At 36.9% G+C, this 22,910-nt stretch overlaps 3 protein-coding genes across 3 annotated transcripts; 2 read left to right on the top strand and 1 right to left on the bottom strand.

The window, feature by feature from the left end:
- Positions 1-710: 710 nt before the first annotated feature.
- Positions 711-11,925, top strand: LOC127246934 (branched-chain-amino-acid aminotransferase-like protein 1). The gene is made up of 20 exons (XM_051268595.1): positions 711-1,187; positions 1,383-1,481; positions 1,856-1,927; positions 2,181-2,279; positions 2,564-2,701; positions 3,831-3,889; positions 4,700-4,802; positions 5,454-5,630; positions 5,753-5,853; positions 6,490-6,544; positions 6,706-6,792; positions 7,327-7,378; positions 8,017-8,102; positions 8,658-8,711; positions 9,117-9,200; positions 9,519-9,590; positions 9,715-9,795; positions 10,749-10,784; positions 11,206-11,486; positions 11,724-11,925. Exons 1-19 carry the CDS (start codon positions 1,095-1,097, stop codon positions 11,332-11,334), a joined length of 1,677 nt encoding a protein of 558 aa, XP_051124552.1. The 5' UTR covers positions 711-1,094; the 3' UTR covers positions 11,335-11,486; positions 11,724-11,925.
- A 1,227-nt stretch (positions 11,926-13,152) lies between these two features.
- Positions 13,153-16,824, top strand: LOC127246737 (receptor kinase-like protein Xa21). The gene is made up of 4 exons (XM_051268264.1): positions 13,153-13,638; positions 14,087-14,230; positions 14,304-16,223; positions 16,415-16,824. Exons 1-4 carry the CDS (start codon positions 13,203-13,205, stop codon positions 16,750-16,752), a joined length of 2,838 nt encoding a protein of 945 aa, XP_051124221.1. The 5' UTR covers positions 13,153-13,202; the 3' UTR covers positions 16,753-16,824.
- A 13-nt stretch (positions 16,825-16,837) lies between these two features.
- Positions 16,838-22,280, bottom strand: LOC127246736 (uncharacterized). Its single transcript, XM_051268263.1, has 9 exons — positions 22,061-22,280; positions 20,083-21,710; positions 19,763-19,989; positions 19,349-19,681; positions 18,201-18,447; positions 17,674-17,802; positions 17,379-17,594; positions 17,180-17,303; positions 16,838-17,061 (listed from the first exon to the last, which is right to left on the bottom strand). The coding sequence occupies exons 2-9, from the start codon at positions 21,628-21,630 to the stop codon at positions 16,838-16,840; spliced, it is 3,048 nt and encodes a 1,015-aa protein (XP_051124220.1). The 5' UTR covers positions 21,631-21,710; positions 22,061-22,280.
- Between the last annotated feature and the right edge of the window lie 630 nt (positions 22,281-22,910).

Here is a 22,910-nt window from a genome sequence, read left to right as displayed (position 1 = left end):
GGATTCGCGGTTTTTCTCACCATTTTGCTGAACAAAATGTCTTACTGCTGATCGTCGAGTTCGCGAGGGACGATTTCCTTCTCGAAGAACTAGGGCTTGAACGGAGAGTGAGTGAGGGGAGTTAGGGAATGTTTCAGTTTTTAAATCGTGCATATTTTCTGTGATTTTTTTTTTAAAAAAATCACAAAATAAGGTACGCAGTATTTACATGGAATTATCTAATCGTATACTGGGGGTAGAGCGGGAGGTAATGTAGGTATATATTATAAAATTGGGAGTATTTATTAATCAATCGTAAGTACATGTTGCATATACAATTGTGATTGAGTAGAAAATACAAGAAGAGAGTTATAACATATCTAATCAATAAAGTAGGGACTGCAGATCAATTAATTTACAATGGGGACTGAATTGCAAGCAAAATACACTGACAGGGATTTTAGTCCAAGTCTCCCTAAACTAAATTGGTAGTTAAAAAAAAAAAAAACGCACACACATAATGCTATAAAAAAATTATACACCGTCAAAATTGTGATATGAAATATCAACGGCTGAGATTGATTTGTTGCTGACCGAGATGGTCTCAGTCACCGTCCCCATCGAAGAACATAGTCGTTCGTCGATCCCACAGAATCCTCCCCAGATTCCTTTCAAATTTCTCAACCGAAAATCCTATTTTCAGAACCCCTTTGACGCAATGATCCATCTGCCCTATTTCTCGGGCTTTTTCCTCCTGTCCCTTCCCCATTACAAAGCCCGCAAATGGCAGGTGGGCACGAGAAAGCTACAGGGACGATGTATCACGCCGCATTTCGATGCAGATTCACTCGCCGCCATAAAAGGAAAAGAAATATATTAATTAATAACTGTTTTTGTTTGTTTCCATGGATTGCCAGCCAAGCATTGCGAGAGTGCATTCCATAAGAGGACTGGGGTCACCTCTGAGAATTTTAAATGTTTGTTCCTTATCGGTATTAAACATTTCCTCGTTGGACGCTACGTGACCCGCTATGGTCGTTGCCATTTGGTAAATAAATATTTGTTCTTGTGTGGGTGTAAGTGATTTAGGGTTTGGGTTGAACTCTGAAGCAGCCATGCCGGGAGGAAGTGGTGAAGAAGTCGAGGTTATACACTTGTGGGCATCACAGAGGACTGCCTGCACTTATTTCATGTATTCTTTTGCTCAGGTGGAATAAATTTGAATGCTTTGACTTTTATTTATGTGTTGAACTACCATTGAATCTGTTGGCATCATTTCTGCAAGTTACCGGCTGATGATCGTTGAGCCCTGATACTCTGTTACATGAGGATTATAATATACATGTTTAGATGGATAGATATTGCATACGCTTTATTTACTTATTTATTTATTCTTTCCCAAGAGAGATGATGTGGAAGTGCTCGACGAACCTCTCTATGCAAATTTCTTACGCGAGACGGGAGCTGAAAGGCCATACAGAGAAGAGCTCCTATCGAAAGTGGTGAGCTGATGAAGCATCTCTGTATTTCTCATTCTTTAATTACTCTAAAATGTATGTTTACTGCATCTTCAGTTCATTATGTTCATTACATTATTTCAAATACTCACAGTTATTTTATTAATTGTTATCTTTGTTATTATTGTTTTCCGATTATGGGTTTATTGCAAGGATTCTAATTGCTAATTCTGATTTTACTTTCAAGTAAAAAGAAGTTTTTGCAAACAATGCCGTAATAAGAAGGTGAATTAGTTGTACTCAATTGAGCACTTGGTGAATTAGTTGTAGTGTTGTTTTACGGCGGATAACGTAGGGCACTGGTTTGTATATCTTGTGACATTTTCTTGCTCATGATATATATTTTTGGGAGTGTCTAGGAATCAAAAGGAGATAAGGTTGTTGAAGAGATTATATTTGGCCCTCGGCAGAGGAAGTATCGATTCTGCAAGGTAATGTTTAAATAATCACAAATACTGTGCTAAGTAGAATCTACGTGTTCATGCATATTGGTTTTCTGATTTTACTGTCTTCATTCTGATTTGTCAATATCATAGCTTCTTTTATACTGCTCACCATCAAATTACCATTACCCGCCGTATTTATCTTGTAAAGCTCTTTCAAATCATATGTGTTCATCCATGGGAAATTTATGTGTTTAATGTAATGGTTACATAATATATAATACATATATTTTGTCTGCAGCATATGGCGTATCAACGTCTACGGAGTCGGAGTCTAACAAAGGAGCTTGTAAAGAGAGGAAAGCACTGCATACTGATACAAAATCCTCTTGATGTTTTGGTAAATGACTTCATCATACATTCACACATATATACATGTGTAAATTTTCTAAGCCAGGGAGCATCTCAGGGCAATGTATTTATATATCTCTCCATGTTTAAATGTTGTATTCCTAAGAGTTGACATTAAGCTTTCATGATTCTATGGGACGATCTATTTAAAAGCAATTTTGGGTAGAGAAGAACCTTTACTTGCTTCGGAAAGGAGTGAAAAAAATAATCTGGGAAGATAGATTTGAGCCTTTTGTCTTGAACCATGTGTAACCTCTTGATGTTTTATTCCAGACATCCTACGGAAAGGACACTTCCCCATTATTCACTGATCTGGGGTATGATGACTTGGTTTCCATCTACAGCGATCTGTCTCGTGGAGGAAAATCACCACATGTCATTGATATGGAGTTATTGCAAGAGAACCCAGAGGTTTGTATCAGTTCATGTACCTAAAACACGTTAGATGTTTGAACTGGCTTTATCTTATTTTTTTCTTCCCTTGTAGTTTCTTTGCAGAATTTAATTTTTTCTGTGAATTTGTTAGTCCTAAATTTAGACGATGTTTGCTTGCTTGATCAGAGTCAAACATTGGTTCTTCATTGCTATTTCCTATTGATTCCAAGGTCCATTGGACTTGCATTTATATTTGGAGGGAGGACTTATTGTAACAATAAATCTAAAAACAAGAAAAATTTCTTGGACTATATATTCTCTGTCTTTACATGGTGTTGATCTCTCTCTTTAAATTCATGTTTGACTAGTTGGGACTTTCTCATGGATTGCAGGAGAGCTACAATCATTAAGGATTGTAGTTCGACTTTTAGTTTACAAGTATTTCAAGTGTTGGAGAAATATGCTGTATTTGGTCATTTGCAATGTTACTATGTTCGAGTGTTTGTTTAATCTCGTTTATAAAATTTTAATTTTGGGCAAACTATTTCTGCATAGGGATAGAGAAGTGCAAGTTTTTCTTTTGCTTGGATAGGGGTGCCATGCTAAGCTATCAAATCAGTGTGTGTGTGTGTGTGTGTGCATGTGTGTATTTTTAATAAATGCAATATGTAAGTTATTTGATGATTGAAATATATGTATGTATTTTGTGTAACTGGTTGCAGAAGCAAAATTACACATGGATGTATATAGTTATAATTATTATGCATTTCGAAAATGTATTTTGGGGAAAACAATGATATATTTTATTGAAGAAAACTAAAATTAACACAGCCCAATGCAGTTTAAATTTTCAGGGATGGAAACATTTTGCTAATTCAAAAGTGTTTGTGCCATGCCCTCTCTCTTCTTTGATGCATATGTATCAGGTTTTAAACCCTCACTACTTAGCAGCATGCAAGATCCAAATTTATATATGGTTGACACAACTAGCACTTGTGACCATGGCGCATGTTTACTGAATACTTTATATATCATGGCATTACACAACTGGTAGAGTTTGATATATAGTTTATTGCAAGATCTTTTGGATGTAATGTTGCCCAAAATGATGTTGTACATAAATTATTTGTTCTATTAACGTTTAATTATCACTTTTTTCATGCAGGCTACCTTGCGCTGTCTGTGCAATGACATTGGTATACCATTCCAGTCTGCAATGCTCAAGTAAGGAATCAATTCTGATATTAACATCGGCATTTACACCTCATTAGATCACTTATAGGATCTCTAGACACTTTTCTTAGTCAAGTAGGGCATGTTTGGTTTGTGATTTTTTTTTTAATTTTTTATTTATTGTGCGTGCGTGTTTTATTTGATGTGATGTTTTGAGATATCTGTTTGTGTTCTTGTGAGTTGCATGCTTCTGTGACACTAATTAACAGCTCTGTACATGCATAGCTACGGCATACTATGTTTCCATGTTCCCTTGGCTAGAATTCTATGACTGCATTTTTTTGGTTCATTTCAATGATGTGAGTTTTCATTCCGAGACTAGGGCATCATTTGGATAAAATGAACAATGTCTTTGTTTTTTCTTCACCTCTCTCTTTCTATTGATGATCAAAATCCGTAAGCTTCAAGCCAAAATTAGCCAAGGCAAAAGGTTTAGTTCTTTTGCTTATCACTACTAACATAACATTCCAAAAGCAATGCAAATCTTTCTTTTATTGCATTTCTCCAATTAGGTTCTGTTTTGTATATTCTAGGGAGAGAGTCTCACAGCAAGATCAATGAATATAACTGCCACTCTCTCAAGTGATCAGCCTTTCCAATGATATATATTTTTTTCTCAATGGTTGAGTTACACACCACTCAAGAGCATGAATTTATGCTGTTTGATTTGAAATCAGGGAGAAATTAATGCTGTTTTCTTTTCAAGACTACGCGTCTGCAGATTTTGCTTTCATTAAAAAAAATGTAGTATTATCTTGAAGATTCTAATACTGTTGCTCAACATCTGCTATTTATTTTCAGATGGGAAGCTGGACCAAAGCCTTTCGATGGTTTTTGGGCTCCCTATTATTATGGAAGTGTACATCAGTCTACAAGTTTTGAACCACCAAAAAAATATCCTTCTGTAAGTAAAATTATATATCTTCTTTTTTCTTTGGACTTGTTGATTGTCATAGGTAAATTATATTGGGCATATGCTGACTGATTATGTTCAAAACTTTCAGAATGAAAGATATCTTGTCAAAGGGGTTCGAATACAAAATTAGTCTGTTTAGTCGCTATAAACCCAGATCTTCACTTATTTCATATCCAGATTTTTAGCATGACTTGCATTTTCTAGTGTATGTTGCCATGTGCTCTTAAGTGGTGGATCAGAACATGCAAGACGCCACAGCAAGTAGTCCTTCTCTGGAAACAGTGTAGGGATTGATAATGGCATAATGCGCTTTATAAATAAGGCTTTAATGGAGCTATTTACCTGATTTACCTTATTTTGTAAGAAATAGATAGATGTTATGACCATTTTATGCAAAATGATTTATCTTTCTGTGTACTCTGGCTCTATTCCTCACGCATGATGTCCAGACTTCCTTGGAATATGTTTGTGAATTTGCATATCATGTACAGCCATCAATATAGACACCTTTTTAGATATAAGAGTGTGCACAAGAATTTCTCTTCAATTTACAAAGGCTAATATTGAATAGTAATTCAGCTTCTTATTGGTATGAGATGATAGACTGGTCACGGTTCTTTCTTATGGTGTTGTTTTCAGCCGTTTCCACCGAATTTCTACGACTTGCTGGAGCAAAGCTTTCCTTTCTACAATTTGCTTAAACGCTATGCGAGGCACCCAACTGCCAAATCCTTCCATCCCTCTCTTCCGGTCCCTGCTAATGAAAAATTGCTTTCTTGGGTTGGTGATGAGCTTATACCCCGAGAATCTGCCGAGGTACCATTGTTGTAAACATCAAGGGGTATTGTAAACCTCACTCTGAATAAAGAAGTAGCAAGTGTTTCCTTGATTCTTTGATATGGACAGCAAGGTTTTTGATATCATTGCAATATTTCCAGGTTTCAGTGTTTGATTCAGTTGTGCAAGGTGGTGATGCAGTTTGGGAGGGTCTTCGAATATATAAAGGGAAAGTATTTAAACTGGAGGAACATTTAGACAGGTAACAAAAATATAAATGAATTGGTCGAGAAATGGTTGCATTGTTTTTCAGTTGCTGCTTATAAGTGATTTCTTTCAATAAAAAAACACTCTCTTATTTGAATTCTGCAGATTAGATGTTATTTGTCCACACATTGAAAGACTAATATGTTGGTTTATTATATGATGGGATATCAATTTACATCATGTTCATTGACTTATAAATTGAAACAGAGCAGGGTTATTAATGAATCATAATTTTAAAAAAAATTGTAAATCAATATTAGGTGGTCTTTCAGTTTTATAGATGGAACTCAATGGTTTATTTATTTCTGTTTAACTGTGCCGCATAGTTTTTGTTGTGATGCTAGTGTGAACAATGTTGTCTTCAATTTGATCTGGTGAAAAGATGTGGATCTTGGTGATTAGTAATGGCAATGACCTTTAGTGAAATAGTGCTTTTCTTTTACTTTAGTTGCTTTGTCATATTTATGACATCATTTCTTTAGGTGACAGCTAATAATTGATCGACACACTACCCAGCAGCCGTTTCATTGGATTCTGATTTCTCAATGTGTTGCATGCCTTTATTTGGTTTCACATGTATTTGTTTTATGTTCTGTATATCAAAGAATAATGGTTCTTTTCTACTTTCTAGGTTGTTTGACTCAGCAAAAGCTCTAGCTTTCATTAATGTTCCAACTCGTGAATGGGTAACGTTTTCTTTAGATCCTTGACATTATTATTCAAACTGTAAACTCAGTATTAGGGAGTTGTTTTAGTTCACATAATAGTATATGTTCTACATATTGCCTCATAGTAGTGTGCCTTTTTTTACCCCATCTATGATTGTCTGAATGCAACATTATTGCAGGTGAAGGATGCAATTTTCACAACTCTAATAAGGAATGGAATGTTTGATAATGCACACATTAGATTAACTCTCACTCGAGGAAAGAAGGTATGTCATGTTTGTTTTTATTTACTTTTCCTTCTTTGCTATTTTGAAAGGAGGCTTTGAAACATGAATCGTAATTTGGCAAAATTACAGTAAATATTAAATATGCAGATGAATTTCTACTGATCTATGTGGTTTGATGAGTTATCCTTCTGCTGGAACCAGAAACTATATTCCTTTATCAGTTCTTTTCAATTATATTTGGCCAGTTGTGCATCTGTGGAAAAACATTAAGTAAAACTGTCCTAAAGGACATTTCTCATATATTTAAAATATTTATGATTTTAAAATTTAAATATAAATTCAATCAGGCGGCAGATTAAATAAAATTGATAGGATTGATGCACCACCACACTGCAAATTTACTGTGCCCTTGAGTGTGATTATAGTATGACAGGAGAAGCAAATCTCTTACCTTCTCCTACTTTTTATGTCCTTTACCTGATTATAATTGTTGGAAGACGTGTGTGGAACTAATGGTTAATCTACCAGTGGCTCAAAGACATGATTTCGCTCATTGTAATCTCTATTTCATAGGTGACTTCGGGCATGAGTCCAGAATTCAACCTTAGTGGATGCACCTTAATTGGTAAAACACAGATTGTATACTGCTGTAGTTGCATATGCATTCATTTATTGCATTCTCCAGAATCTGCTCTGTCTGAGTTTGGCATGGCTGATACGTACCACTACTGTGTCATCACCGTGTTTCTATTTCTGGTTTCTTTGTCTTTAGCCATTCATTTCTATGTAGAATTTCGTTTATTTATCCTGAAATGGGAGTGTAGGTTTAATGTTATTTCTATTCACTTACTGCTTTGAGGAATTTTAGTCTAAAACTTTCTGTAATCTTGTTGAATATCAGCAACAAACAAAAGGTCCCTACTTGGTTAAGAGAGGACTCTATTTCGAAATTTCTTGTAACCTTTGTAAACTTATTTGGCACATCAAAATTGTCTTTCCATCAATTGCTGTATGTGATTTTTGATTTATTGTTCATGATCTTTCAGATACTCCAAATCTTTAGCAAATTATAATAAGAGACACAACTACTCACTTAACAAGATGATCAATTTTTCTCATGACATTTTTCATTTTTATTTTGTTTTTGGGCTCGCCTGCTATTTGCCATTCCATCATTGTTGTATTTGTACTATCTTTCGGGATAGCTAAATTGTACTATGTCAAAAACCCTATGCAATTATGTTCCATCTTTCATGTCAATAGTTCTTGCTGAATGGAAGCCTCCGGTCTATGATAATGCACAGGGAATAACATTGGTTTCTGCTACTACACGCCGAAATTCCCCTAATGTAAGGTTTCAGATCATCTTGTGGATGTTCTTATAGAGCTAATTACTTATTTTTGTACTTAGTGGCTTCAAAGTGTTGTTATGCCTTTTAAGTCTCTCTCCCAATCTTTCATATGTTTAAAACATTCTGGATTTGTGGTAACTTAATTAAGTGCAATCATGGAATTATGTTATGCTATGGTGCACCTGTTCCATATGTGATCCTTGGTGGAATTCATATCAACTGAAATTTTCCTTTTCTACTGCATTGCAGCAATGTTACTTGATTTGCTATCATGGTATCTTTTTTCGATTTCTATATGATATCGATTTTTTTACTTTAAATAGTTGTACCATTTACGAAATTAAGAGAATATTATTATGTTTTGTTAAGAAACATTTTATGATCTTACAAATGCAAACCGTGTCCTTGCTCGTGGTTTTGGCTTACAACTATAAAGATTATTAGGCTTGGGGCAGGCCACTTCTTCAATTTATCAAAAAAATATGAGCTGTATTATCTTGATTCAAGGCATCACATATACAACTAACACACAACACCTTTTGCCTTTTGCAGAATTTGGACTCAAAAATTCATCACAACAACCTCCTTAACAATATTCTTGCAAAGGTAGGACGTTATTTATTTATTTAATTTAGTGTATAAGAAACTGAACATAAACTATTATGGGATGTTGCATTTTCCTATTAACTGAAATATTTAGTTGGTGTTGTTATTCAATACCATATTAAAGTGGGAGGTCCCATGTTCTGTGCTCCCCACCGCCACCCATTTACGGAAAGGAGTTTCAGGTTTTGAGAAAAAGAACATTGGTGCTCAAGTAATCTTGCTGAAGTACTTAACCATATCAGATTATTTGTCTCTGTCTGCTTAAGCTTTTAGTTGATGCATTGTTTCTTTGTTAGTGACTCTACCACTAGCGGAAGTTTTAATATAATCATCCAGTCTCAGTTAGATATCACAATGAAGCATTTTTTTTCCAGTGTTAACTCGAAACCTTTTCATTTGGTGCAGATAGAAGCAAATAATGCAAATGCTAATGATGCAATAATGCTTGACAAGGATGGTTTTGTGTCAGAAACTAATGCAACAAATTTAGTAAGCTCTTGACTGGACCCGAGTTACAGATTTCTCTGCCATTTCTGTTTAGTTTCGTATTGAGGTTTCATATATCATTGCCCATCGCATCTTTCTTCATCTTTTTATTGTTTTGTTTACCTTTCTTATTTTGTGTGGAACAACAATTACGCTCATGTAGTCTCGATGTTATTGAAAATGTACTGTTTTTTGTTACATGTTTATATTGTGAGGACTGAGGATGATTTGGGACTAGTTGTATTCGTAGATATTCTTTTATTTATCTAATTCTTCACCATAGAAGCATTATCGTAATGATTTTACCCATCTGAGCTGCAGTTTCTGGTGAAGAAAGGAAAAGTTGCGACACCACATGCTGATTACTGTCTACCAGGAGTAACGCGAGCGACTGTAAGATTCTTAGTTTAAATTTGCTTGGTCTTGTCTCTTCCTTCATTATACATAAATTAATCACCATCTTTGCAAATGATTTGAACATTATATTTATGAACACATGACATCTGTATTCTGGCAGGTAATGGAGCTCGTGGTCAAAGAAAATTTGATCTTGTCAGAGAAACATATTAGCTTATCAGAATTCCATACGGCAGACGAGGTTAGTGATTTATCTTTTTCTCTTTTCTATATTCCTATCCCATATAGGGACTGCTAGTCGCCTGGCTCTTATTTTTTTGCTCATGTTGCTAGTGTCAATTTCATTTTCTTTTTCGGATTCTCATGCCCCTTGTTACTATCTCTGGAAAATGCTACCAAATGATGTGATATCCTTTAACTAATTTGGGTTGTGTCAGATATATTTAGATCTATAGTTCCTTTAACTAATATTTTAAATGAAAAACAGGTATCAAATGTGATATATATTTTTAAATTGTTGATGAATAGAGCTGCTAACGATCCGAGCCGAGTCGAGCCAAATTTTAAGTGTTTGTTAACGTTCGCGAACAAGGCTCGAGCTCGTTCGTAGTGTTCGAGCTCGGCTCGTTAAGAATTTTTGTTGTTTGAGCTCGTGTTCGTGTTCGGCTTGATTAAGTTCGTTCGAGCTCGTTTGTCTTATTTTTTTTAATTTATATATAAATTATAAAAAAAAATTAAAATTATTTTATTTATATATTTTAAATTAATATTTTATTTATTTATAAATTATAATTTTATATGTATATATAATATTTATAATAAATATATTATTTAAACGAACTTTCGCCAACGTTCGCGAACAAAGCTCGGGCTCGTTCGTTAACCAAACGAACCTGTTTATGTTGTTCGGCTTAGCTCGTTAACGTTCGCGAACGAGCTTTCATCGAGCCGAACCAAGCCGAGTTTACGAACGGCTCGGTTCGTTTAACAGCTTTATTGATGAATAGTGTAAACAGAGCGAACTTTTGCCTTCAAATGTATGCCTGCCTTTTTTTTTCCACAGTTTTATTTATTTCCATCATCCCGATTGAAAGGATCATGAATTATGAGATCATCTACCTCAATTGGTGATTATGTTATTTACGACTATTTTTCTGCTCTACAAATGGGCATTAACGATCCATGTGGCTGCAGGTGTTCACGACGGGCACTATGGGAGAACTCACCCCTGTAAGTATTTAAATGAAACTGTTATACTACTATCCTTCTTTGCTATGCTAACCACGGAATAAACCATGCTTGATTTTGTATTCTCATTTCTGAAACTCAATCCATATTTCAAAAAAATAATATTTTGTTCTTTGGGTTAAATCGTAAAATTCCTCGAGCATCTGCCTGTAACAAATTGAGCAATCAAGTTACAAATATCCTTTGTATCATATCTATTTCCAAGTTGGCTAATGAAGGGGCATTTGTATCTTTAAGATTCAACTGCAGGTTTCTAGATCCTGTTAATAGCCGCCCAAAGATTAATTTCAATAAAGCATGAAATAACCTTAGATTACTAACAGAAGCAGCATATGATGCAAATTCAGTTCGGTTTCTGACCACTTTTTCCATTGCTTAATGCTTATATATCTCTTGTGTTTAGGTTGTTAAAATTGACGGACGAGCAATTGGCGATGGCAGCGTGGGACCTGTTACAAAAAGGCTGCAAGAAGCTTACAAAAAACTCACTGCACAATCCGGCGTGCCTATACCAACATACCAACAACCTTGAGAAAAAAGGAAATCATACCGACCCCTTTTCTCCTATTTCATTGCTCCTTAAAGCTTTTGTGTTGCAATATCTAATCATTAACCGAATTAGAACTCTATTGACGGCTTGAGCTCCTGTTCTCGTTCGATTGGTGGTTATTTATCTCTTGGAAGGTTTGTTCTACTGTCATTTTACAAAATAAATCCACAATATTTCATCGCCCTCATCCTTCGTGTATCATCCTAATTTCTTGTTTAAGTTTCCTTTGTCATGTTTTAAGAAGTGCAAAAGCATCTGTTTTTAACTGAGGACGAAAATCCTGTTTTCACTTTTTTTTCTAAATATTTGAACAATGCACGAGAAATCGAAGAGGGACATTGCATATGATGATCCTGTCTTCTACTCCACAGATGTGATCTTTTATGGCTCCAGTCGCGATGTCTAGGCAGCGTATGGATGCTCGGTTTACAGGCCAGGCAGCTCATCAAGAGTCGACAGAAGCTCGGGATGTCTTAAAATTCTGTTGGAAATTGTTATCTGTATCTAAAGTATAGCGTACTAAGCAAAGCTACTTTGATTCACAACTATGACAAGAAAGGATCCTTTTGGTTATGATGATCTCTCCTTAAGCTTATAAGTTGTGAATCGACTCAGATGTTTAATGCTATATTGTTATTTTCTTCAAAAAAATAAAAACGCAATTAATATTTAGTTTTAATTTCGCTATATTTAAAAACTAATTTAATATTTTATTTTTCATTTCTAAAAATAAAAAGTAAAAATATATACTTGGTGATCTAAACTCAATGTAAGCGAGATAACATAAAACATATATATATATATATATTGGTTAAAATTATGATTTTTGTGGAGTGACTTTTAATTCGAAAGTAAGATTCTTTCATGCAACCTAAAATACCAAAATCACAATTTTATATAAAGTATAAAAAATATATTTTGTTTCTGCAAAATTTAGAAAATAAAAATGATAATTAAAATATATATCTATATATGAGATATTTTGCAATTTTTCCATCATAACTTAGAAGATTTATTTCAATGGAAGAATTTCATAACCCAAAATAGACGGCAGTTTGGAACAGGTCGCGAGGCTACTTTTAATGTGTCAGCAAACACTTGGGACACTTGCAATGTTGACAAAGACTTGTCTCAACTCAATTCTAATGAATGACATAACAAATCATACTTTTCCAATACCCTACGGCTATGGTGATTGGCGACCTGCTGATTTTTCTAAATATTATCAATCAAAAATACAAATATCACATATTTTTAAAATAAGAATATGTATTTATTTGTTTATACTTAAAATATGTATTTATATGTTGATTTTTATGCTATATTTATATTATAATATAATATAAATAATATGTTTTTTTAGAACAATATGTATATTTTTATATAGTTCATTCATTGTGTGTGTTATCTAGCACGATATTAAAATTTTAGCCTTTGTTAATTTGGACTTGTTTTCATTTATTTGCTTCATGATTTTTTTATAAAATATTATATTTATACTACTCTTCAAATAAAAAATTTAATATTAGACTACAAACTCATGTATTTAGATGAGGGGTTGTTTCTAGTTGAGATTGAGGATGAGAATTAAATTAAATTTGAATTGAATATATCTTGCTCAAAGACTTAATTTTGCATGGAATCCAGTGTGTGAATAACAATGTTTTGGACCCAACCCCACGTCCAAAACCATCAATTTCATCAAACTCTTCTTACACACACATATAATACATATACATATACATATACATATATATATATATAGCCCCATAATTAGTTATCTCTAAGAAGGATCGACAATGGCAAGAACAAGTTATAGTTTCTTGATCATCCTTATTACAACATATTTCATGGACATAGCCAATGGCACCAACACTACCACCAATGACCAGACCACACTTGTTATCATAAAATCTCATCTATTTGAGCAGCAGCCTTCGCACCCGCTGCGCCGCAACTGGTCCTCCGCCACCTCTGTCTGCACTTGGGCCGGTGTCGCTTGCACCTCCCGGCGCCACCACCACCCCCGTCGAGTGACACGGCTGAACCTTGCTAGCCTAGGACTTGTAGGAACCATCCCTCCTCAATTAGGACACCTTTCGTTCCTCACTTACCTTAACATCAGCGACAATGGCTTCAATGGGAGCTTGCCGGATGAGGTGGCCGGATTGCGCAGATTGAGGGTTCTTGATGCCGCGCATAACTCCTTCTCCGGCCACATTCCGGCTGGACTTGCCAAGTTGATCAAGCTCAAGTGTTTGAATCTAAGTAACAATCATTTCCAAGGTATATATATATATATATATATATATATATAGAGGCTGCAGATCCTATGTTAATCCGGCCAAACAGTATAGTCTGGTTTGACCATATCAACATATAGATGACCTCAACTTATATTGTGTTATAAGATAATATATGATGAATTATATGTATTATAAATATGATGAGATATATATATATATATATAAATATAATATATGCTGATCTAATCAAATCAGTATCATACTAACTTGACCATATATATATATATTGAAAAATTATGGAAACTCTCTTATGGATACAAAGACAAAGGATTATTTCACTTAACACCAATTTCTTTTAAGTTGGAATTTCAAATATCTTTTTAACATGTTCATCGTTAATTTATTTATCCGCACACGGGAGTCAACCAACAATATATCCACTTAATTTTATTATTATTATTTTTTTGCGATATTTTATGATTCAAAAGGTGCAATTCCAAGAGAGATTGGGGATCTTGGCGAACTAGAGATGCTTGTGTTAAGCAGCAACAAGATTGCCGGGACAATTCCTACACACATTGCCAACTTAACCAATCTTCGAATGTTAGGACTACATGATAATCAACTCACAGGTAAATCAAATCTAACTTCTAAAGTTTTTCATATAATTGCCAAAAAATTTAAAATTTTTCTTATTCGATTCAGGTTCTATACCATCGGGCATCTTCAACATCTCGACGTTGCAATACCTCTACTTAGCAAACAACGAGCTATCGGGAACATTGCCCGCGACAATGGGACAAGACCTCCCGATTCTTCGACATCTTTTCCTTAACAAAAACAATCTTCGAGGCCAAATACCCGAATCCATCGCCAATGCCTCGATGCTCTCGATACTCAGCCTCGAAACCAACCACTTCTCCGGTCCGATTCCCACTTCTTTAGGCAACCTAAAGAACCTCATTTGTTTGCATCTCTTCCAAAACATGTTCACAAGTGATTCATCTCAAGAACTACCCTTCCTTACATCCTTAACAAACTCCAAATACTTAAAAGACATCATCCTAGATGATAATCCACTCCATGCCTTTCTTCCTACTTCCATAGGAAACTTTTCTTTCAATTTCAAGAAGCTAACGATCAATGGCTGTCGAATCAAGGGCGAACTACCGAAAGAGATCGGAAACCTTAGCAACCTAATCCAGTTAGAACTTAAGGACAACGATCTCCATGGATCGGTCCCGGAAACCTTTCGAGGCATGAGTAGCCTTCAGGGCCTGTTTCTTGGCGGGAACAACATCGAAGGGCCTTTTCCTCAGAGCGTCTGCGATCTTCACGCATTGTCTGAATTAAATCTTAGCCATAACGAGTTCTCCGGCGCCATTCCCGGATGCATTGGGAATGTTACGTCGTTACAGAGGATCGATCTTGGTTCGAACATGTTTGGGTTCAGTCTACCGATCGATATGTGGAACCTCGTTGATCTAGTTGGTCTCGATCTTTCGCGTAATGCGTTCGATGGTCACTTGTCGCAAGAAATCGGGAGCTTGAAGACTATTAACTACATGGATGTATCAGAGAATCGACTTACGGGGGAAATTCCGTCGGGATTCAGAAGTATGACGAGCTTGAGCTACCTTTCGTTGGCGAAGAACGAGCTGGAGGGCGCAATTCCAGCATCCCTCGGCGAGATAGCAAACATCGCGCAGCTAGACTTGTCTTATAATAATCTTTCGGGAGAGATACCAACGACGTTGGAAAAGCTTCGTTTCTTGAGGTACATCAACGTCTCGCATAACAAGCTGCGGGGATCGATCCCAATCGGAGGCTGGTTCGAGAGTGTCGATGACTATCGCCTCTTCGCGTCAAATGAAGCCTTGTGTGGTCCTCCGAGGCTACGCATCTCGCGTTGTCCCAGGAAACGTAGGAACAAAGTATCGGTTATAGTTATCATATCGATTGTGGTTGCATCCTTCATCGTCGTCGCGTCGTCTTGTTGGGCGATGAGGTACAAACGTCGACACAGTTCGACCTCCCTCCAAGAGAGCATTGATCCGTCGTCGAATGCAGTCTTCGCAAGATTTTCTTACCAAGAAATTCTCGATGCGACCAGAGGATTTAGCAGCGACAATCTTCTGGGTTCGGGGAGCTTCGGGTCCGTCTACAAGGCAGCCTTCGAGAATGGATTGATCTCGGCGGTGAAAGTGTTTGATCCCCGAAACAGAGACGGCTTCAAGAGTTTCGAGAGGGAATGCAAAGCGCTCGCCAACTTACGCCATCGGAACCTCACTCAAGTGGTAAGTTCCTGCTCAAACCTCGACTTCAAGGCCTTGATTCTCGAGTACATGCCCAACGGAAGCCTCGACGATTGGCTGCACACGGAGGGAAAGTTTCTCGGAATCATGCAGAGGTTAGACATAATGATCGATGTTGCTTCGGCGCTCGAATACCTGCATCACGAGTATCATACGCCGGTCATCCATTGCGACTTGAAGCCTAGCAACATTCTGTTGGACAAAGACATGGTCGGACATGTCACCGATTTCGGGATAATGAAGTTGCTGGGGAAGGATGAAACTTGCGCGCATACGGAGACTCTCGCAACGTTGGGCTACATTGCACCAGGTAAACATCAAAAAAGAAACATCAAGAATCAAGAATTTCTATCGACGAAATGCCATATTAGTCTACCTCTCGCAAAATTACGCTAACTTCATATGCTCGTCTTAAAACATAAACTCTATATCGTAAACTCCAACCGATGTTCATAAATCGTAAGACTGTAACATGACATACCGTATATATTGTTGTTGCAGAGTTTGGACTGAACGGAATAGTATCGAGCGCATCAGACGTATACAGCTACGGCATCCTGTTGATGGAAACATTTACAAGGAAAAGACCAAGCGATGAGATGTTCAGTTCAGACATGAGCATAAGGAAATGGATCGATTCTTTGAGACCAAATGGACTAAGGGAAGCTACAGAACTGAAAGCAGAAGATAAGCATTTCATTCGACATTTGCAGTGTGTTTCAATGATCATCGATTTAGCGTTGGCTTGCACTGTTGAATACCCGAAGGACAGAGTGAACATCAAGGATGTCCGAAGCACACTTCAAAGCATCAAACATAGGTTTTCTGAGAAGCTATGAGTGTAAGAAATATGCAGTTTGAACTTACTTTCTATGATATTTGTAATCTCTATATATCAGAAATGGTACCTTATTACACACAAGATTAGTTATTGGATCCCACGGCTTTCTGGACGAGCTCGGTTTGCTCTTTGACGTGAACTTGGTAGAATCCGGTTGCTGTGGCTGCAGAGGGAGCACGCCCCGCGTATATTATGTTGTCCGTGGTGCCTCTGCTGAGTGCTTTCATTGCAGTCGCGAGACGCGGCTTGATGTAGTTGTATGCACCCATGTTCATCGGCTCTTCCTGACACCAGACGATTTCAGCATCTGGAAAGAGTTGCAGAAAGCAAAAATGGATGATCAGCCTGTGTCGACTTAAAATTTTTTCCATTGCATTACATCTTTTCTTTCTTATGAAACTTTCGAAAAATTGAGTAACACATACTTGGATATCTCTTAAGTTCACGCTGGATGAGATCATAGGGGAAGGGGCAAAGCTGCTCGACTCGGCAGATAGCGATGTCCTTTGCTTCAGCTTTCTTCCTCTCTTCGTCGAGCTCATAATAGACCTGCAAAAAATGCATGTCAAATAACACAACTAATGGAAATATTAACATTGTAACACAAAGAAAACGATTTGATACCTTTCCAGAGCAAAGGATTAGGCGTCTGATACTCTCTTCGATATCAGAATGATTATTTTGATCCTTTATGAGACGTTTAAACCTTGTTCCTTGTTTGTCGAAACCAGGATGGCCCTTAACATCATCAAATTCGGATAAATTGGACTTGCAATCTTTGTGGCGGAGCAAATTTTTAGGAGACATAACGATAAGAGGTTTGCGGAACTCCCGGTGTATCTGAAACATAAAATGCAGAACATGAGAAACAAGCACTGCTGCAGGTTAACCACAGCTCGAGCAAGTTGAGTCCACTCACCTGGCGTCGCAAGACATGGAAATAGTTTGCGGGAGTAGTCACATTCACCACTTGCCAATTGCATTCCTGGATCTGCTTTCTAAGAGTTGGATCCATCTCTGGAATAACATAGGGATGATCATCGCTCATCTGCAACAAAACATGGAAGGTCACCTTCGCCATCATGGATTAAACGAAGAAATAGTCGATGCTGTATTCCAGCAGGAAAAATAAAAACTCAACCACCATTTCACTCTTTTCAAATCAAAAACATTTGCAAGTAAAAGAACAAGGTGTTTCTCCAAAGTTGTCTATTTCATTGAAGCCAAACCAACTAGTAAATCGATTGTGCATGGGGATTATTCATGCTAATCTAGAATCTTCGAACATGGAAGACCTCTTACAGCATATCTTGAGGTTGATGGATGCAAAGATCATTCAACTGGTCAGAATTCAAGAAAGAGTGCATGACCTTAAAAAGGAGACTACAGGTAAATGGCCATAAAAAAATGCTTTTAAGGGTTGAGATGAAATGGAGTCCAAAATACCTGAAGGTAACGTTCCAAACGAGCACTTGAGTGTTCAGGGCCTTGACCATCATATCCATGAGGCAGTAGGACAACTAATCCAGTTTGACGTAGCCATTTGGCTTCTCCACTGCTCAGAAACTGGTCGAATATCACCTGAGCCCCGTTGGCAAAGTCGCCAAATTGAGCTTCCCATAATACCAGAGAATTGGGATTTTCCATAGAATAACCTAATTCAAAACCCAAAACTCCAAACTCGGACAGAGAGCTGAAAAGGGACAAACTTTAGTTAGTAGCTTCTGAGTTTTTGAGACATCATAATATGGTACCGAATAAAAAGCATAAAGGGGATGTAGTTCTAGCTTACAAAAGCCATCAGATACACAGACCAAAAACTTGAAGGAATTTATATTACAAATCAATGGAGATTTAATCTTTTTTGTTTCAAATTCTTTGCTAAAATGAAATTTTCAATCTAACCACTTCTGAATAGACCCCGCGTACACCGTGCTACCATGTCATCTCATATACACCCCTAACATGTTGCTCTTAAACTGCCAGTTCATCAAAAGAAAAATCCTTAACAGTAGTAATCAAGGAGTAATGCACACACTTACTGAAAAATAATGAATTCTTATTACAAAGAAAACAATATGGCAAAAGTATATTGTAATCAAAATAAAGGTTTATGGAAATCTTTGGCTTGATCACTCTGTATTCGGAAGAAGTACATGTTTTATTTTCTACTAACCAAACAATCTACATTATAGTTATAGAGTAAGAAATCTAGATTACTACTGAGCACATTTCCTAATTCAAACAAATCTTAAAGTAGAGATTAAATTACTCCTAGAGAAATACTAATCTAGATAACATAACTATTTAAATGACCTAAACTAAGTAGACTTATATCACAACATCAAACAGCAGAGCATTTCAATAAGAATGATCTATGTTTCAAGATTAATATCCCATCAACATTTCATGGTTCGTTCATGCATTTGGCAGGGGAGACACACTTGAGGACTTACAATGATTGGGTCATTAGTCTCTCACCAATGAAAATGGTTCACTAGAAATAAAAACAACTATGATTTGCATGAAAGATGCTGGTGATCCACACAATAAATTTTTGATAAAAAATTAGAAGAAACAAAAACAGAGAATACCTATTGCTCACAGTAAACATCTCTTCGTTTTGGTTCTCCATTACATGATCCAAGGGACAATATTTGTCCACTGTTTCTTGATCATGAACAACGGCATGTCTATGGCTGAAAGTACCTCGCTCAACATCCTGCCCACTTAACCTGACATGATTCCCCTCCACAAGCAAGGTTGCAAAAGCAAGTGCTTCTCCCAAAGCCCAGTCAATACCCTCGCCTGTCTCGATCATCTTTGCACGTTCTTCGAATATCCTCTTCACTGCTCTATGAGCTTTGAAATTTTCTGGAAGGACTGTGATAGCATTGCCAACATTTTTCAAAATCTCTGGCTTCACGCTGAAAGATAAAAGTTCATTACTGCACAATAAAATGAAAACTTAAACAACTACCCAATTGTGTTGAATAAAAAAAGATTACCCAGTGTTACGGATCCGGGAAAGCTGTTCAGGAGACTTAAAACCAGCCCAGTAAGCAGAAAGCCAGTCCCTCTTTTGAGGCACATAGTCTTTGCTGCCCACAAACTCTTCATTGAGAATTGAAAGAACTTTGTTATTTATCTTATCGATATCTTCTTTTGTAACATGGCCAGATTCTAAAAGCTTGTTTTGGTATATCTGAAGCGCCGAAGGATGCTTGCGGATAACCTATAAAAGACATTAAGGATATTGTTAAAGATGAGATTGCCAGAGGAGTGGTTGAGACAACAACAAAACTTAGAACAGCCAAGAACACCAGACCTTATACATCTTGGGCTGAGTGAAAGACGGTTCATCAATTTCATTGTGACCAAATCGACGGTAGCACACAATATCAACTACAACATCGGTATGGAATGTCTGACGCCATTCTGCTGCAAGCTCACAGGCTTGAACAACAGCCTCAACATCATCACCATTGACATGGAAGATTGGAGCACTCAGAGCTTTAGCAACATCTGTACAATACTGTGAAGACCTTCCTGACCTTGGGTCCGTCGTGAATGCAACTTGATTGTTCACCACAATATGGATAGTACCCCCTGTAGTATAATTTGGAAGAGCGCTTAGATGCAAGGTCTCATACACAACTCCTTGTCCAGCAAAGCTGCCATCACCGTGGATCAAAATACCCATGTTCTTTGTTCTGTTAGAGTCGTTAGAATAGTATTGTTTCGCTCTAGTTTTTCCAACTACAACAGGGTCCACAGCCTCTAAATGACTAGGATTTGCAACCAGTGACAAGTGAATTCTCTTACCCCCTCTCGTTGGCCTATCATAAGAAGTTCCCAAGTGGTATTTAACATCACCAGTTCCAGTGTAAAGACCAACCTCATCCACAGGCTTTGCATTGCCTCCAAACTCACTAAATATCTGCCGAAGAGGTTTCCGGACAACATTAGCCAGAACATTCAATCTCCCTCGGTGGGACATGCCGATGACTATGCTTTCCACTCCAAGATCTGCTGACCTATCAAACATCTCCTTCATGCCAGGAATCAATGTCTCACAACCTTCAAGCCCAAACCTCTTGGCTGCTGTCCATTTAGCAGCCAAGAAACTTTCAAACTGTGTGCCCCAAATAAGCCGGTCGAGTATAACCTCACGCCGCTGGCGGTTGTACTGAGTTGGCAGTGGAGTCTCGATCTTGTCTCTGAGCCAGTTACACTTTTCTCGATCAGCTATATGCATGTACTCATAACCAATATTTCCACAATAAGCTTGTTCTAGTCTTGTCAAAATCGCCCTCAAGGTTTGCACAGGGCGGTTCTCAGACAAGAAACCTGACATCCTCCAAACACCTATGAAGAATTCTCTGTCGAGATCAGCTTCTGTAAATCCATAAGAGGCTGGATCTAGATCATCAGGAATAGGCCTTTCTTCCAATCCTAAAGGATCCAAGTTAGCTTTCATGTGACCATAAACTTGATAAGCTCTCACAAGCAACATAAGCCTCATGCTTTCCTGAATTGTTTGGCCAGAAATTCCAGGCGAAATGTCCGCCTGGCCAACAAAATTCCTGAAGAAATTATCCCACGATTCATCGACACTGCTGGGATCCTGCTCCCATGCTCTCTGGAGCTCTTCAAGATAAACACTGCTTGTCCCATCCAAGAAGCTATCGGTCAGCCTTGAGAGTGGCACAGGATGAGGCACAGGTGTGGATTTTTCTGCCCTAAAAATTGTACCATGGAAATGTCGACACTGCACAGGAGCAGCCCGTGTTCGCCACTTATAAGTGGATGTATTCGAGAAAGCTCTCCTAACAGCAAATCTTGCCACATTAGAACCAGCTCTAAACCAGGCCATGGCTATCCTCCAAATCCCAAAATTCGAAACCCTATTAAGTTATAAGTACTTTGAGATGAGAGATCTTGCTCCAAATTAGCCTAAATTAATCAACAAGTGAAACACCATTAAATATATAGAGCAATCATCAAATCAAACAAAAGAAGGCCTAACTTCACGAAACTCTACAATCACAAACACATTCGCAGCATTTCCACATAATGAAACAGTCCCCCCCAAAATTTACATTCGACACAACGCATCAATGGAAAGTTAGAATGATCCAAAAGGCAAATTACGAAATCCACACAACAGGTCACTCCAGAACATCAAAGTTGTACAGAGCCGATCGAAAACAGGCATTTGCAGCGAATCGAACCAACAGTGTTACATATGCAAAACATCAACATACACATTACGAAACAAAAATGTAAAACAGTAGTCTCCGTACCTCAGGGAAGATGTGGCAGCATCAAGAGAAACTCATGATCTCCAATCCTTTACGGGGCCTTCGGTTTCGCAGCTGTATTTTGAGCTATCACGTGTTTTCCTGTCATAAAGAGGGGGAGACCGTCGGTTTGTGGAGTGGAGAAACTTCCATAACTCTCCTTTTCTCAAAGCTTCTGGACGTAGCGATTCTTCCCATTGTCGAACTCATACTAGTTCTAGAGGGAAGCGGGACCTCGACTCCAGGGACTGTAATAGTTTAGGCTTAGGGTACATTTTATATCTGTTTTCATAATTTTTTTTTTTTTATATGTATTTACCTTTATTTAAATTATTACTCCTATATTAGTATTAGTATTTTTCTTTTTTTTGTTAAAACATTTCAAGATATATATAGTTGCTATAAAAATTGAACAAAAAATAAAATCGTAGCTTAACTCGTACTTATTGCAATCTATTTATATTTGAAATACTCCTTTAAACTTTTTTTGTAGTATGTCTTTACTTACATTTTTTACTAGTTTATAAAATATTTAAATAAAAATACGTGAATTGCAAGATAGATAAATATGGATTACATTAAAATTTTAAAAAATATAATAAGAAAAGTAAGCGAATTTAAGAAAAAATTACTTCTTTTTTAACCTAACATTACAATATATATATATATATTAGATTTTTCCAATATATGTGGATTTTTTATTCTAATAAGGCACGTAAATTAATGTGGAAAATGTAATGGATCTTATATAAAGCTATTTGTGGACAGGAGATGCAAGGGATACGTTAGAAAGTGACGTCATGTTATTAGAGATTAACTAGATATGATTTGAAATACAGTAGATAATGTATTG

The sequence above is a fragment of the Andrographis paniculata genome, unplaced genomic scaffold (genome assembly GCF_009805555.1).
Source record: "Andrographis paniculata isolate CXL003 unplaced genomic scaffold, ASM980555v1 Contig30END, whole genome shotgun sequence".
Lineage (NCBI taxonomy): Eukaryota > Viridiplantae > Streptophyta > Magnoliopsida > Lamiales > Acanthaceae > Andrographis > Andrographis paniculata.
The sequence above is the reverse complement of the archived record's forward strand: the minus strand, read 5'-3'. Positions and strand labels throughout refer to the sequence as shown.